The sequence below is a fragment of the Cervus canadensis genome, chromosome 6 (assembly GCF_019320065.1).
Source record: "Cervus canadensis isolate Bull #8, Minnesota chromosome 6, ASM1932006v1, whole genome shotgun sequence".
Taxonomy (NCBI): Eukaryota; Metazoa; Chordata; class Mammalia; order Artiodactyla; family Cervidae; genus Cervus; species Cervus canadensis.
Window position 1 is genome coordinate 76,069,983 of NC_057391.1, and position 13,541 is coordinate 76,083,523.

At 52.5% G+C, this 13,541-nt stretch overlaps 1 protein-coding gene across 2 annotated transcripts in view; it reads left to right on the plus strand.

The window, feature by feature from the left end:
• PLEKHD1 (pleckstrin homology and coiled-coil domain containing D1) overlaps window positions 1-13,261 on the plus strand; it is a 33,349-nt gene extending 20,088 nt beyond the window's left edge. For both annotated transcript variants that reach the window (XM_043472391.1, XM_043472390.1), the window contains 7 exons: window positions 5,426-5,520; window positions 7,191-7,284; window positions 8,721-8,899; window positions 9,397-9,529; window positions 9,933-10,077; window positions 10,437-10,586; window positions 10,892-13,261. In XM_043472391.1, coding sequence (XP_043328326.1) covers window positions 5,426-5,520; window positions 7,191-7,284; window positions 8,721-8,899; window positions 9,397-9,529; window positions 9,933-10,077; window positions 10,437-10,586; window positions 10,892-11,061 — 966 coding nt within the window. In that variant the 3' untranslated portion in view covers window positions 11,062-13,261. The remainder of the gene's footprint in view (window positions 1-5,425; window positions 5,521-7,190; window positions 7,285-8,720; window positions 8,900-9,396; window positions 9,530-9,932; window positions 10,078-10,436; window positions 10,587-10,891) is intronic.
• The last annotated feature ends 280 nt before the right edge of the window (window positions 13,262-13,541 follow it).

Consider the following 13,541-nt stretch of genomic DNA (forward strand, 5'->3'; position numbering starts at 1 on the left):
CCCTTCCCAACCACCCTCCCTGGGCTTGGGAACAGGCCTGACAGTCAAGAAGCATATCACGGAAAAAAAAAGAAGCATCATGGCACTGTTGCACCCTGAATACTCCTGGGGCCTTTCAGAGTACCTGGCCTAGGATGGGCACTCAATAATGTTGTGGAATGACTTAATATTTTTAATTTGTATAATTTTACTTTGCATCTTGATTTTTAACCAGTAGGACAGTCCACCCTCATTTTTCTTCTTCTAAAATGTTATCATATATTCTCACCCATTTTTTCTTCCGGCTGGATTTCAGTGCCATTTTGTCAATTACAAAAATCCAACCAATCAAACAAACAGAGCAGGAAATCTACTGAGGATTTTTATTAGGATTGCATGGATTTGAGGATTGGCGTGGTGACAGCATTGAGCCTTCTCCCCCTGGCTATGTGTGGGCCCCCAGGGTCAGGCTCTCAAATGGATCCCTCCTGTATTAGAGTGTGAGCATTTTCTTCAGACCGTTCTGTGCATTTTGAGAAGTGAGATGTGTTAGACTGTCAGCAACTTAAAGGCAGGTAATTTAGGAAGCCAGGGGATGGGATGGAGTGACAGATACAGCCACTGGCAGGGGGAGACAGACTTATCCATCAGAGAGGCTAAATCTGGGGCAGCAGTCAGCCCGAGGAAAATTTAGACACTCTATCTAGGTCTTTAGCCAGGAAATGAGGCCAGCAGAGACCCACTGCTCACAGGCCTCGCTTAAAGCCGTAGCATGCTGAAGGAGGGAGGCCGGCCAGCTGTGAATTTCCTGGGTTTTGGGTACAAAATGTGAGTGAGACTCACTTGAGTCCAGCTGGTGCCCCAGTGAAGGCTGCCCTGGGCTGGCAGGAGGGAGAGGAGTGTGTTCAAGTTCACATTTCCGGGTCAGCTGTGTGCTCTAGATGGAGAATAGAACTCACGGAGTCATTCTATCGAGGGTTTCCCTTCCTTACCTTGTTCATCTAGATTATGGATCCACCTGCCCCCTTCTCCTTTCCCATCTGCATCCAGGTCACAGAGATGCTCTGGGAGGCCTTGCATGGGCCACTTAGAAAGGCATGTGGCACCCTGGCCCAGTGATAAGTTGAAGATTCTCTGATCTTTAAGAGGTAGTTTGGCTTAAAAGGAGACGCAGGGTCTGGTACCAATCTATCACTGACTGTGTGACTGTGGGCACATTAGCCTCTGTGTTGCTCCAGTAACAGTGATGGCTACGCCTGGCTGGCTCCCAGGTTGCTGTGGGGCTCGTTGAAATACAAGGCAGGAGGTGCTTTGTGGACCGGCAAGGCCCGGGCCAATGGGCGCTGTGTGATAGTGTAGCTCTGACATCCTGCGCGAGGTAGAAAGGGCCAGGAACTCAAGGGGCACGAGCTAAGGGTTCAGAGGGCACCGTCTTCTGCCCTGAGATCAGAAGATAATGCCTCTAGGGCTTCCCTGGTGGTCCAGTAGTTAAGGTTCTGCGCTTTCATTGCAAAGGGCGTGGGTTCGATCCCTGGTCCGTGAAGTTCCGCTTGCCGCGTGGTGCAGACAAAAACAAAATAAAACAAGGTTCTGCGTTTCTCCAGAAGACCATGCCCTTCCTTGGGCACAGGCCCCTCAGGTGTCCCTGGCTCCGTTGGGCCTGGTCTCATCACTCTTATCCCCTGGGGGAGGGCAGCTGGCCTGCCTTTCCTCTTCTGATTGCACTGTGAGAGCTCAACCTGGCACGTGGGCAGGCACACGGGAAATCATCAATGCCCAGGACCCTTCAGGCAGAGTGCTCCCAGTCAGAACTCAGACTCTCGGAGCTGGAAAGGACCTCTCCCTTTCAGGTGAGATTCTCAGGTGACCTCCCTGATGGTTGTTGATCCTGATTCTGCCACGGGCAGCTTTGGAGGTGTCCTTTGCATTATTGTTCCATTATTTGAAAGCTCTTCTTTCCATAGAACTGGAATCTGCTTTCTACCGACTTCTTTCCAACCTCATACTTTGGCAACTTAAGTAAGTCCAACAGTCACTGAAGGAGCATGATGTGGTGGATGAAGACTTAGCTGCCGTGGGTCTTAGCTGACCGCAGCCAGTGGCAGGAGGGCCTCAGACTAGTGTCATCTTGGGCTGCATGAACAGGAGCTTCTAGCTGCTTCAGGTTTATAGACTGTGTGTACCACTTCAATCAGCATTCTTAGGCTATACTTGGACATCATTTAAGAATCATTGGGATGAAATGGAAAGTGGGAAAGACGTGAGCATCCAGGAAGAAGATTCTCCTTCTTTTTGCTCTTTAATATAGACCTTTCCCCCATAATGGTAGAAATGGTAGAAATCATGCTCTTCGTAGAAAACTTAGAAAACGTGAAGAAGAAAACAAGTTTTACCTTTAACTCTACAACTCCACAGACAATTACTGTCAATTCAGCATTTTTCCTTTGTCTTTGTTCCTGTAGATTATTCTTATATATATTTTAAACCTAATAGGGTCATATCAGATACTCAGTTTTATGGGCTTTTTCATGATACTTTCATTTTACCTTCATTAACACTATACCTTCAGCAATTTTCCACGTCATTCAACATTTTTTGAAAATGTCAGTTTTAATGACCAAGCACTGATTCATCATATGTGATGTTCACTAATCTTCTACTTTTGGACATCTAGGCTGTTTTCACTATTATAAATTATGCCACAGTGAACGAACATCTTTGTATATAAATCTTGGTCTAGTTTTCTAATTATTTCCCTAGGATAGATTCCTATAAGTGGAATTACTGACTCAAAGGACAAGAACTTTTAGACTTTCTGATGCATGTGGCCAAACTGCTTTTTAAAAATATGTACCTATTGACACTCCCACTAGCAGAGTATGGACATTTACATGGGGTTTTCATAATTTACTTTCTCTCATTTTCAATTATAAAAAGATATCACAGGGTAATAGTAAGTAAAGGGAAATAATTGCAGGTTGGGGTATTGGAAAAGGGGGCTCTCCAGGCCAAGAGGCTGAGCCCGTGGGAGGGTGTCCTCCAGTCAGGTCCTATCTGATCTGTTCTGAAGCAGCAAAAGCCAGGTGCCCATAAGAGCCAAGTGCCCTTGTGACTTCTCAGGTCTAAGCCCAGGGATGCCTCTAGCCTGTAACAGCCCTGCCGCAGCAGGTAGAGGTCACCAGAGAGAGGAAATACGAATCTGAGGCCACATCACTGTTTATCGTCCTTCACAACACCATAGGTCAGCTACTGAGAATGTGTGAAAATAGAGGCTTTCAAACTTTTTGTAACTCTGAACTCCTCTTGCATTAAAAAGAGGGAGGTCTATAAGAATAAAATTTTAAGTATATTTATATTATATTGTGGCTGTATATATATATATTTATATATATGTGTATATATATTTATATATATATTGTGGCTGTATATATTTATATATATATATATATATTTATATATATGTGGCTGTGTCTGCTGCCATCACACACAACCCCAAAATATTAGTGGTTTTTGAACAGCAAGGGTCTACTTCTCACTCAGCCTCATGGCTCAGCGTGGGGCTCTGCTCCACGCCTCCTCACTCGGGGAAACCCGGGCTCTCGGAGGCTCCACTGTTAGCGGCAGCACTGGCTGACGTGGTAGGGAAGGGAACACAGCGTGTCACGCCGTCTGTAAAGGGTGTCTGCCTGGAGGGACGCACTTCTGTTCACATTCCACCGGCCTCGGCCAGACCCACGGGCCTCCCAACTTTTACAGGTGGGCTGTGGCCACGCACTGTGTCGTGAGGGCGTCAGAGCCCTGTGAGCAGCCAGGGATGACACTTATGAGCCACACCCAAAATGCCAGTAACAATTAGAAGGAAAAAAATAGCAACTTTTGGGGTAAGAAGCTTAGGGGTGAAGGACATAGGGTTTAGAATCGGACTCTTCCCTTTCCTTGGGTTTTATTCCTTCTCGGATTTTCCTCAAAGCCAAGGGCAATTTCCCCCTACAGCCAGCCACCCCCACCTCCCAGGAGGGGTTTCCATTATCCTTGAGAACAAAGCCTCTCCATGAAAAATGAGGGCGTAATTCAGAACTATAAGATAAGAGAGAATGTGCATCTAGAAATAATATCCTCCCAGAGCGTAAAATGTGGAGGAACAAAACAGTTGTCACAAAATGCTTCTAATCACCCGTGGCTGGACGTGTACCCACCACTGCTACCTGTTACTGAGCTCTGGGAATACAGGACCCCTGGGGGAGCACCTGCTTGCTGGGAAAACACTTGTGCTTGCCAGCAGTCCTGAAGGAGCTGGTCTGGTTCCCTGGGCCAGCTAGTCCTGGGCTTTCTGGCTCACCTGTTCCCTTGGGGATGAGTCCAGGGGAAGCTGCCCCCAAAGCACATTGTTTCCTGGATGCCTTGAGAAAAAAGTCTTTATTCTGTGACTTCGGGGCTGAAAATGGCTTTTCTTTGTCACTTCTAACAGATGCCACTCCAGAGATCTTTAATGGAAATGTACACCCACACATTTCACTCCAGGGCTTGGGGGCCAGCCAATACATCTTAGGGTGAGAGTGACAGGAGCTGCCCAGCAGAGCAGACATCTAAAAGTAACATAGTATGTTGTAGTATGCTCAGATGCTCAGTCGTATCCTACTCTTTGCAACCCCATAGACTGTAGCCCCCCAGGCTCCTCTGTCGATGGGATTTCCCAGGCAAGAATACTGAAGTGGGTTGCTGTTTCCTTCTCCAGGGGAGCTTCCCAACCCCAGGAATGAACCCATGTCTCTCATATCTCCTGCATTAGCAGGTTCTTTACCAAACATCCATTCATAAGAGGGCTTCCCAGGTGGTGCCGGTGGTAAACAACCCACCTGCCAGTACAGGAGGCTAAGAGACACCAGTTCAATCCCTGGGTGGGAAGATTCCCTGGAGGAGGGCATGGCAACCCACTCCAGTACTCTTGCCTGGGGAATCCCAGGGACAGAGGAACCTCGCGGGCTATAGTCCATAGGGTCACAGAGAGTCTGACATGAGCGAAGCAACCTAGGATGCAAGCACGCCAGTCTGAGAACTAATGTTGGGATAATTTCTAAACCCTGCCCTCAGCATGCTAAGTGTGTTTTGGTTTTGTTTTGTTTGTTTATTGTTAAAATTTTTGTTGAAGTATAGTTGATTTATAATGTTGTTTTAGTGTTGGGCGTACAACAAAAGTGATTCAATTATATGTCTGTATATATATTCTTTTGTTGAGGGTGTTGTAAATGAGCCCAGCGCATCACAGATCTTGGTTTCACTGAGACTGTGTGTTACTGAGTGGGATCAGGACTCCTCAGGGCTTAATTCTGAGTCTGGTACAGATGGTACTGAATCCCAGGGTGTCCTCTGGGTGAGAGTGGGGGTTCCTGGCCCCAGGGCCCCTTTGCTGTCTCTGACTCTTTTCTTCCTCTCTGATTCTCTTCAGGCTCTTGAGCGCCTGAATCAGGTGCTGGAGGCCGAGAAGCAGCAGTTTGAGGAGGTGGTACAGGAGCTGAGGATGGAGCAGGAACAGATCAAGAGGTGGCCGTGGTGCCCTGGTGGGTCGGGGGTGAGGGGAGGAAAGTGCGCCCAGGCTAGGACGGGTGAGGCCCGTGTGTCCCGCCAGGTTGGTGAGGCCTGCCCCCAGGAGATCCTCACTGGTCAGTGACTTAGTTTGGACCCCACCTCCCAAAGCTCCAGGCCTTGGGAGGCCTAGAAAAAAGCCGTAGACCCCACACCAAGGGGTCACTTCTGCCCGGTGGAGTGTGAGGCATGGGCAGGTCCCAACCAGACATCCCCACCAGCAGCGAGGCCCTCCTGCTGGGTCACACCTCCCTTACCCCGGGGTGGACAGGACAGGCTTGTCTGGAGGTGCCCCTGGCCAAGAGCCCCCCCCCACCAACATTCCCTGTCTTTTCTGCACAGTGTCTTCACGTTCTGGCCAATGATGCCTGTCCCTTGGGATTTTTTTGTCTGTGTATGGTTTGCAAACCCAGTTGCACATTATAATCATCTAAGAGGATTATTAGGGCTTCCCCCATGGCTCAGCAGGTAAAGAATCTGCCTGCAATGCAGGAGACATAGGAGACACAGGTTCAATCCCTGGGTCGGGAAGATCCCTTGGAGGAGGAAATGGCAACCCACTCCAGTATTCTTGCCTGAAAAAATCCCAAGGACAGAGGAGCCTGGTAGACTATAGTCCATGGGGTTGCAAGGAGTCAGACACAACTGAGCAACTAAACAGCACACACAGGAGGATTATTAATAGAATCTGCTGAAGGTAGAACCCAGAAATCTATATTTTAAAAAGTTTTCCGGGTCATTCTGATGCAGTCAATCGATGAACTTGGAGACAGCTGCTCTGGGTACTGTAGGTGGTTTTGGTTGTAGTCACCATCATCACCACCACCATGACCACTACTGATTATCAATGATAGCCGAGAAGGATTTTTCTTGTAACAGCCCTATAAAAGAAAGTCACTGGACATGTATTTTGGGGCAGGAGAAGCTCAGGGAAACTCAGCAGCTAATAGCCTGGAAGTACCTGGAAGTACTTTTGTCCCAGACCCTGGAATGGAAAATAAGTCTCCTCCCTTGAGGATCTGGTTGGGAAAACCAGACTCACACCCAGGAAATATCAACAGTACTTCCCATAATGTACAAACAGGTGCTCAAAGGCATAGAACAGACTCCCTACCTAAGATATATATATATATTTATGATGCCTGTGGGCTTCAACACGTTAAATTGAGCTGGGTCTTGAGGGGTGGTAGGAGTTTGAAAATTGGGCAGAAAGGAAAAACATCCCAAGCAAGGGGAAGGGGACCCAGGCTTATTAAGATAGCAGCAAGGAGTGTGTCACCCCAGAGAAGGGCCTCAGCCACGTCCCATGTTAGGGTGAATAGGTTCTAGCAAGAGCTGTCCTGGGAAGATAGGGAGTGAGGCTTCGTTTCTCTAGCTCTCCTCTCTGCCCTTCGGGTGGCCCTGGATTTACTCTGACAGATTCATGTGTACCGGGAGCAGGTGACTTCAGCCTCACTTGGCCGGGATTTCCTTCATTCAGCCCAGGGCCCCTGCAGCTGCTGGCAGGACCAGCCGTGTGAGGAGTTGGCCTGCAGAGAACCCTCTGAGTCATACAGGGAGGTGTGATGGAAGCCACACCGGGGCTGGGAGGGGTGGGCACGGCCATACCCTGCCTTCTGTCCCCACAGGGAGCTTGAGCTGACTGCAAGATGCCTCAAGGGCGTGGAGCAAGAGAAAAAGGAGCTAAGACACTTCACAGAGTCCTTACAGCAGACCCTGGAGGTGAGGGGCCCCTGGCGGGCTGGTTTCCTGGAAGGAGGCAGGCTGGTTGGTTGGGCCACATGAAGCAGTTTTTTCCCAACAGTGTTTCTCTAGAGGGTTATCTGCAAGGAAAACAGGGCATGAAGGGGTGCTGATGTAAAGGGTCTCGTCTCTGTGGACCATTGGGAACTCTAGTTGACACATGAGGCCCAAAGCAGGACCCAGAAGGGCAAATTCAAGTTTGCCTTTATGGTGACTATGGCCTTGAGAAATCTACCGTCTTCAGTGCTTATATTTTTACACCAGACAGAGGATTGATTAGGGCCGGGGGCAAGGTGACCCACCACTTCCTTCCTGTGACTCATTCACTTAGCTGCTCCGGGGGTGAAATTGAGCAGGAGGGAAAATCCATTTGATTCCACACAAGTTGTGAGGGAGGAGGAGTGGCATGTGCAAAGGAGAGAGGGTAGACACTTTAGCACGTCCAAGTGCCCACTCCGGCCCCAGCCTCTCCTCCTCTCCTATCCCCTCTCCCCCTGCTGCCCCTCCCAGCACAACGATATCCCAACCCCAACTTCAGACCACTAAGCACACATGCTCCCAGGAAGCCACACCTTTCATCCTCCCCATCCTTGCCCACACTGTTCCTTCTGCCCAGACTGTGCTCTGCCCTCTTCTCCGCCTGGAGAATGCTCTCATCCGTCTAAGACTCGGCCCGAGTATCACCTTAGTCAAGCCTCCCTGACTGTTCTAGGGGAGGGATTTGCTCTGAGCTCTGGGTCCCACACACTTAGTGCATCTGTGAATGCGCTTGACACATGAGATTGTGTTTTCCAAATGGTGGGCATCAGTAGACTGTGTCTTAAGGCCCCTCCAAGTCCAGTACCTCGAGTGAGCCTGGCATGTCGTGGGGGATCCGTGATGGTTACAAAATTCAAGACTTGTAGACTGCGAGGTTTCTATTCTCCCTTGACTGATGGGGCTTTGTTAGTGGCGTCTTTGATTTGTTTATCTTTCCCTGTCCCACATCACAGGAGGTGGTTCTTACGGGTAATTTCAACTCCAGAATTTCTGAGTAGTACAAGATCCCAGTCTGATAAGTGGAGAGAATGTCTAAGTCTGCTCTTGGGCTGGTTCCTGTTGGGTGTTTTTCACATGAGCCCAACACATTCCCCTCACTTGTCCCTGGAGGAACAAGCACCCAGAACCTCGTGGCGCCCTTGGACTTTGGGTCCCCTGGAAGCCATGCAGGGCTGTTCCCTGACTCCCTCGATGGAGGAGTAGCCTTGCCTCAGTGGGAGGAGGGAGATCCTAGTTGACCTCAAGGGATGAATGAAGACATTTCAAGTGTCCCTTGAGGATTAAGTAAGGAGGGCCTCACTGGCCAGAATTGAAAGGCAGGTGAAGACAGAGAACCTGACTTAGGATGCTTCACTCCCTTTCCTCCCTCATGCCAGGAGCTCTCCATAGAGAAGAAGAAAACCCTGGAGATGCTGGAGGAGAATGAGAACCAGCTGCAGACGCTGGCCAATCAGAGCGAGCAGCCACCTCCCAGCGGGGGTCTCCATAGCAACCTGAGGCAGATAGAGGAGAAGATGCAGCAGCTCTTGGAGGAGAAGCTCCTGGCGGAGAAGCGGTGAGGGAGCCCTGAAGCCCTGAGCCCACAGGGGTAGCTCTCCTTGAACTGGACACCTGGGCCCTTGGGTTCTGGTTGGCTGTGATCTGATGGATCACTCACTTCCTTTTGCCTAGGTCTCAGGTTCCCCACCAGGCAAGTGGGAAGCAATCCTTCACTATCCTAAGCTAACTTGAAATGGTATGAATCATTAGGACCGTCTAACAGACAGGCTGGACAGGTCCTCCCAGATGCTTTTTACTGATGAGGAGTCTGAAGCTTGGAGGACCTTCCTGAGCTCACAGAACTAGCAAGACCTGGACCCAGGACTCCCTGCACTGACCACATCACTCCTGTTACCATCGGGGTGGGGGGACAGGACCCAGCCCAGCTCTGGGGCTCACCAAGCAGGGTCTCTGGGTTTCTCTAGCCAGCTCCCTGCTCAGGGGCCGCCCTCTCACCGGATGCCCCCTTGGCGAGTGGGGCCCTGAGTGAGCGCCTCTCCCGGGGGCGGGCAGGATGAAGGAGAACGAGGAGCGCTCCAGGGCCCTGGAGGAGGAGCGGGAGTTCTACTCCAGCCAGTCCCAGGCGCTGCAAAACTCGCTGCAGGAGCTGACGGTGGAGAAGCAGCAGGCCGAGCGCGAGCTCAAGGTGCTGGGTCCCTGGGAGCATTTGGTGCTCGGGGTGGGACCCCGCTCCCTCACCTGGAGGCTTACTTCCCTCACGTCCCTGCCCTCAGCAGGCAACTTCCTGAATTATCCCTGCCAATCTGACCAGCCAGGCGTGGGCAGTGCAGCCGCCCTGAGGCGAAGCCTGCTGCATAGTGTGTGGCGTCATTATAGACACCGGCCCAGTGCAGAGGCCGAGTCCGGGCCATCGGGTGGAGGGCATAAGACACCAAGCAGAATGCGGTCACTTCCATCCAAGTCCGGAGGCAACAAAGCCCACTTGAGCCAGGGCTGATCAGAGAAGGCTTCCCAGGGGCCAGGGGCTGGCAGCTGCACCCCACCTTCCCCCTTAGGACCCACTTCCCTCTCCTCGCCTCTGCCCTCAGGCTGAGGTGAAGGTCCGCATGGACCTGGAGAGGCGTCTGCGGGAGGCAGAAGGGGCCTTGCGAAGCCTGGAACAAGGGCTCAACTCCAAGGTGCGGAACAAGGAGAAGGAGGAGAGGATGCGGGCTGACGTGAGCCACCTGAAGAGTAAGCCCTGCCCTCGGTACCGGCCCAGCCCTAGAGCTCTGCACGGCCGTCCAGGCCCGGCGGAGCTGGGAATGGGGCCGGGGTGCACACTTGGGGCCTGGTGTGCACCGGGTGACCCATAGGTGTGGATGGAGTTTCTTCTCCAGACGCCCTGCCTTCCGGCATCTTCTCGGTGTGTGGCTGCCTTTGGCTCTTGGATCTGGGGCGGGGGTAGGGAAGCCTGTGTTTCTTCCCCCTTCAGCAGGTGACTCTGGTCTCCCAAAGGATGGGGTCAGGGTATTTCCCTCTGGAGCCCACCAGGATCCTGGGAAGGAGAGGGGCGGCCGGGAAGGGAGGGTGCAGTGGAACTGTGGCCGCAGGGTTCTTTGAAGAGTGCATCCGGAACGCGGAGCTGGAGGCCAAGATGCCGGTCATCATGAAGAACTCAGTGTACATCCACAAGGCGGCCACTCGCCGCATCAAGAGCTGCCGCTTCCACCGGCGCCGCTCCAGCACCTCCTGGAACGATGGTGGGTGTGGCAGCCCCTGGGCACCGGTGGGCGGGATGCTCACGGGCTGTCAGCGACAATGGGCCGGAAGAAGGCAGGGTGGAGAGGTGGGGAGGCTGACCCAGCCCTGAGGTCAGACAGTGTGCCCCGAGCCCTTGTGGCCCCAGCCTTGGGCTTCCCCCAGGGTCACAGGAGCCCAGGGACCAGCATGGGGAGGATGGGGAGCAGGGGGGTGGGGTGGCGTGGGGTGGGAGCCGGGGACCGGGCTGTGTCCCAGTGGAGGGAAGGCTGTTCACAGCCGGCCCCGGGGGCCACCATCTCCCCAGTGAAGCCGTCCCAGTCCTTCATGACCTCCCAGCTGGAAGCCAACAACATGGAGGAGCTGAAGGAGGTGGCCAAGCGGCTCAGCAGGGACCAGCGCTTCCGAGAATCCATCTACCACATCATGGCCACCCAGCCTGGAGCCCCCTCTGCACTTCCCCGGGGGGGAAAGTGATGGGCTCCCCTCCCCTGGCCCCCCAAGGCCTTCCTCACTGGGGGCAGAGGGGTGGCAGGGGGAGGCCTAACCACCCGGTTCCTCTCTGCCAGAGCTCCACCTGGGGGGGGGGGGCAGCCTCACCCTCAGAGGACAGGGATGCCACCCTGTCACCCTCACCCCAGACCCTACCCTGTGTCCAGGCCAGGCCCGTGCAGGCTCAAGCTGGGTGCCGCCTGGTAAAGTGAAGGAGGGGCCTGATAGTGTGGAGAGACTTTTCTGACTAGGGGAGTGGGGTGGGCAGGGCCCATGGCCCTCTGTCAAGCGCCCTGTACCTCTCTGTGACTCTGCCACCCTCCTTGACCCTGGCTTCCCCAGGGTTTCCCAGCCCTCCTTTGGCTTTTGAAACCCTCTGTCAAGGCCCCTTACGTCAACCACACTGTGGGGGAGAGAGGAAAGGGACCCCGCACACTTCTGGGCTGGTGGCCGGCCACAGTCTCCACACTCACCTGAGGCTGGGCCCTGGCTGTGGGACCGCTCGCCCACTCCCCTCCTCAGATGAACTCACCCACCTGCAGCCTCAGCACCTTCGAGGAAGACTTGACTCCCCCCTCCCCATCCCCACATCCCTCCCCATCCCCACATCCCTCCTGTTTGTGTCCTGAGGGCCCTGGGCAGGAACTTCGGCCAACAGCCATGCTGAAGTCTACCCCAGAGGACAGGTAGCAAGTCAGGGAGTGGAGGAAGGCGGCTGGGCTCCTGCAACATCCACTCCCGGTCAGCGGGGTCCCGGAGGTCTCCCTCTCAGCTGACCCTGCTCGGATCACCTTGCCTCCTTCTCCCTGCAGAGGCTTTACCCCATGCAACTGCGGCCGCGAGCCCTGGAAGATGGGGGCTTGGGCCTGTAAGAAGGCTTGCAGCCATTGGTTGGCCCTGTGTCGTGGCAGACACTGCCCTCCAGGGGGCGCTGAGGACTGCGTGTCCCTCATTCATGGACAGACGTCTGCTCGGCATCCTCTGCATCCGGGCCTTCTGTCCCAAACTGCCTGAGTCTGTTAGCCTCTCCCCAAAAGGAGTCCCCGTGGGTCAGGGTGCTCAGGGATGCTGGTGGTACTGAAGGTGCTCATCCTGTGCTGCTCGGAAAACGGAGCCCAGTCGGAGAGGTGGGCAAATGGCTGCAGGGCATAGGCCTGTGACCCGCTCTGTGGGGAAAGGAATGTTACTGACTCAAAACACGGGCGTGTCTACTGCTAGGCCAGCCAAGGCCAGGAGGGCTGCCCTGCTCTGCGGTCAGGGCTGCCGGAGAAACGAACCTCAACCGTCCCTTCTCCGTGGTAGGCGGGCTTCAACCAGTCTCTTCCAAGCCTAGGTGGGGAGCAGGGGTGCAAGAGTTTCAGAGTCAATGCATCTGAAAGGCCTGAGTCTCCATGTAAACGCTTTCAACACGTAGGAACCTGCATAAACCTGGAACCCATTGATCTATCATATATGCGAGATGGACTTTGAAATGAGGACGATTTATGAACCGAGATTACTATTCTTTGTTTTTAAAGAATCAAGTTAATAATGGTTTGCTCTTGGAGAGAGGTTTTTCAAATGCACTTCCCCGCCTGGGCAAACTATTAACCAGAGAGGAAAGTGCTTTTTCATGCATATTCACCAACCTCGAATTTCTTTCCTCCTGGCTCACGCTGTACTTTCCATGCCTCAGGCAAGTTTGGGTTATCTTCAAACAACTGATCAATCCACAAGTATTTATTTGTTAAAAACTCGTTCTGTACCTAGCACTGTAAATAGAGAGTAACATCTCTATGTGAAAATATGTAGGGGTAAAAATTATTTACTGGAAATATATTGATCCGATTTTTTTTTTTTTTTACAAAAACAAAACCCTAATTCCTTGGTCAATTAAAAGCGTTTCCTGCAGTCACTCACATTGTAGTCATTGCTAGAGAGATGTTGCCCCCTGCAGGCTGAATGTGGAATTACGGAAGTGCCTGCTTGTGGTCATTTATACACACGTGTTCCTACTTAGGAGGAAGATTGCACCTCCAGGGAGTGGCTTATTAATAAGTAACAAAAAACTTTGTTCCCGAAGGTCTGTCAGCCGGATTTTCTTTTCTTTTTTTCCTTAATTTTTATTTTTTGTAACACCAAAACCATTTTGTATTGGGGTATAGCTGATTAACAGGCTTCCCTGGTAGCTACCCACTCCGGTGTTCATGGCCTTCCCTGATGGCTCAGATGGTAAAGAATCTACCTGCAAGGTGGGAGACTTGGGTTCGATCCCTGGGTTAGGAAGATTCCCCTGGAGGACGGCATGGCAACCCACTCCAGTATTCTTGCCTGGAGAATCCCCAAGGACAGAAGAAGCTGGCGGGCTGCAGTCCTTGGGGTCTCAAAGAGTCGGGCACAGCTGATTAACGATGTTACGGTAGTTTCAGGTGGACAGCGAAGGACTCAGCCGCACATATACATGTAGCCATTCTCCCTCAAACCCC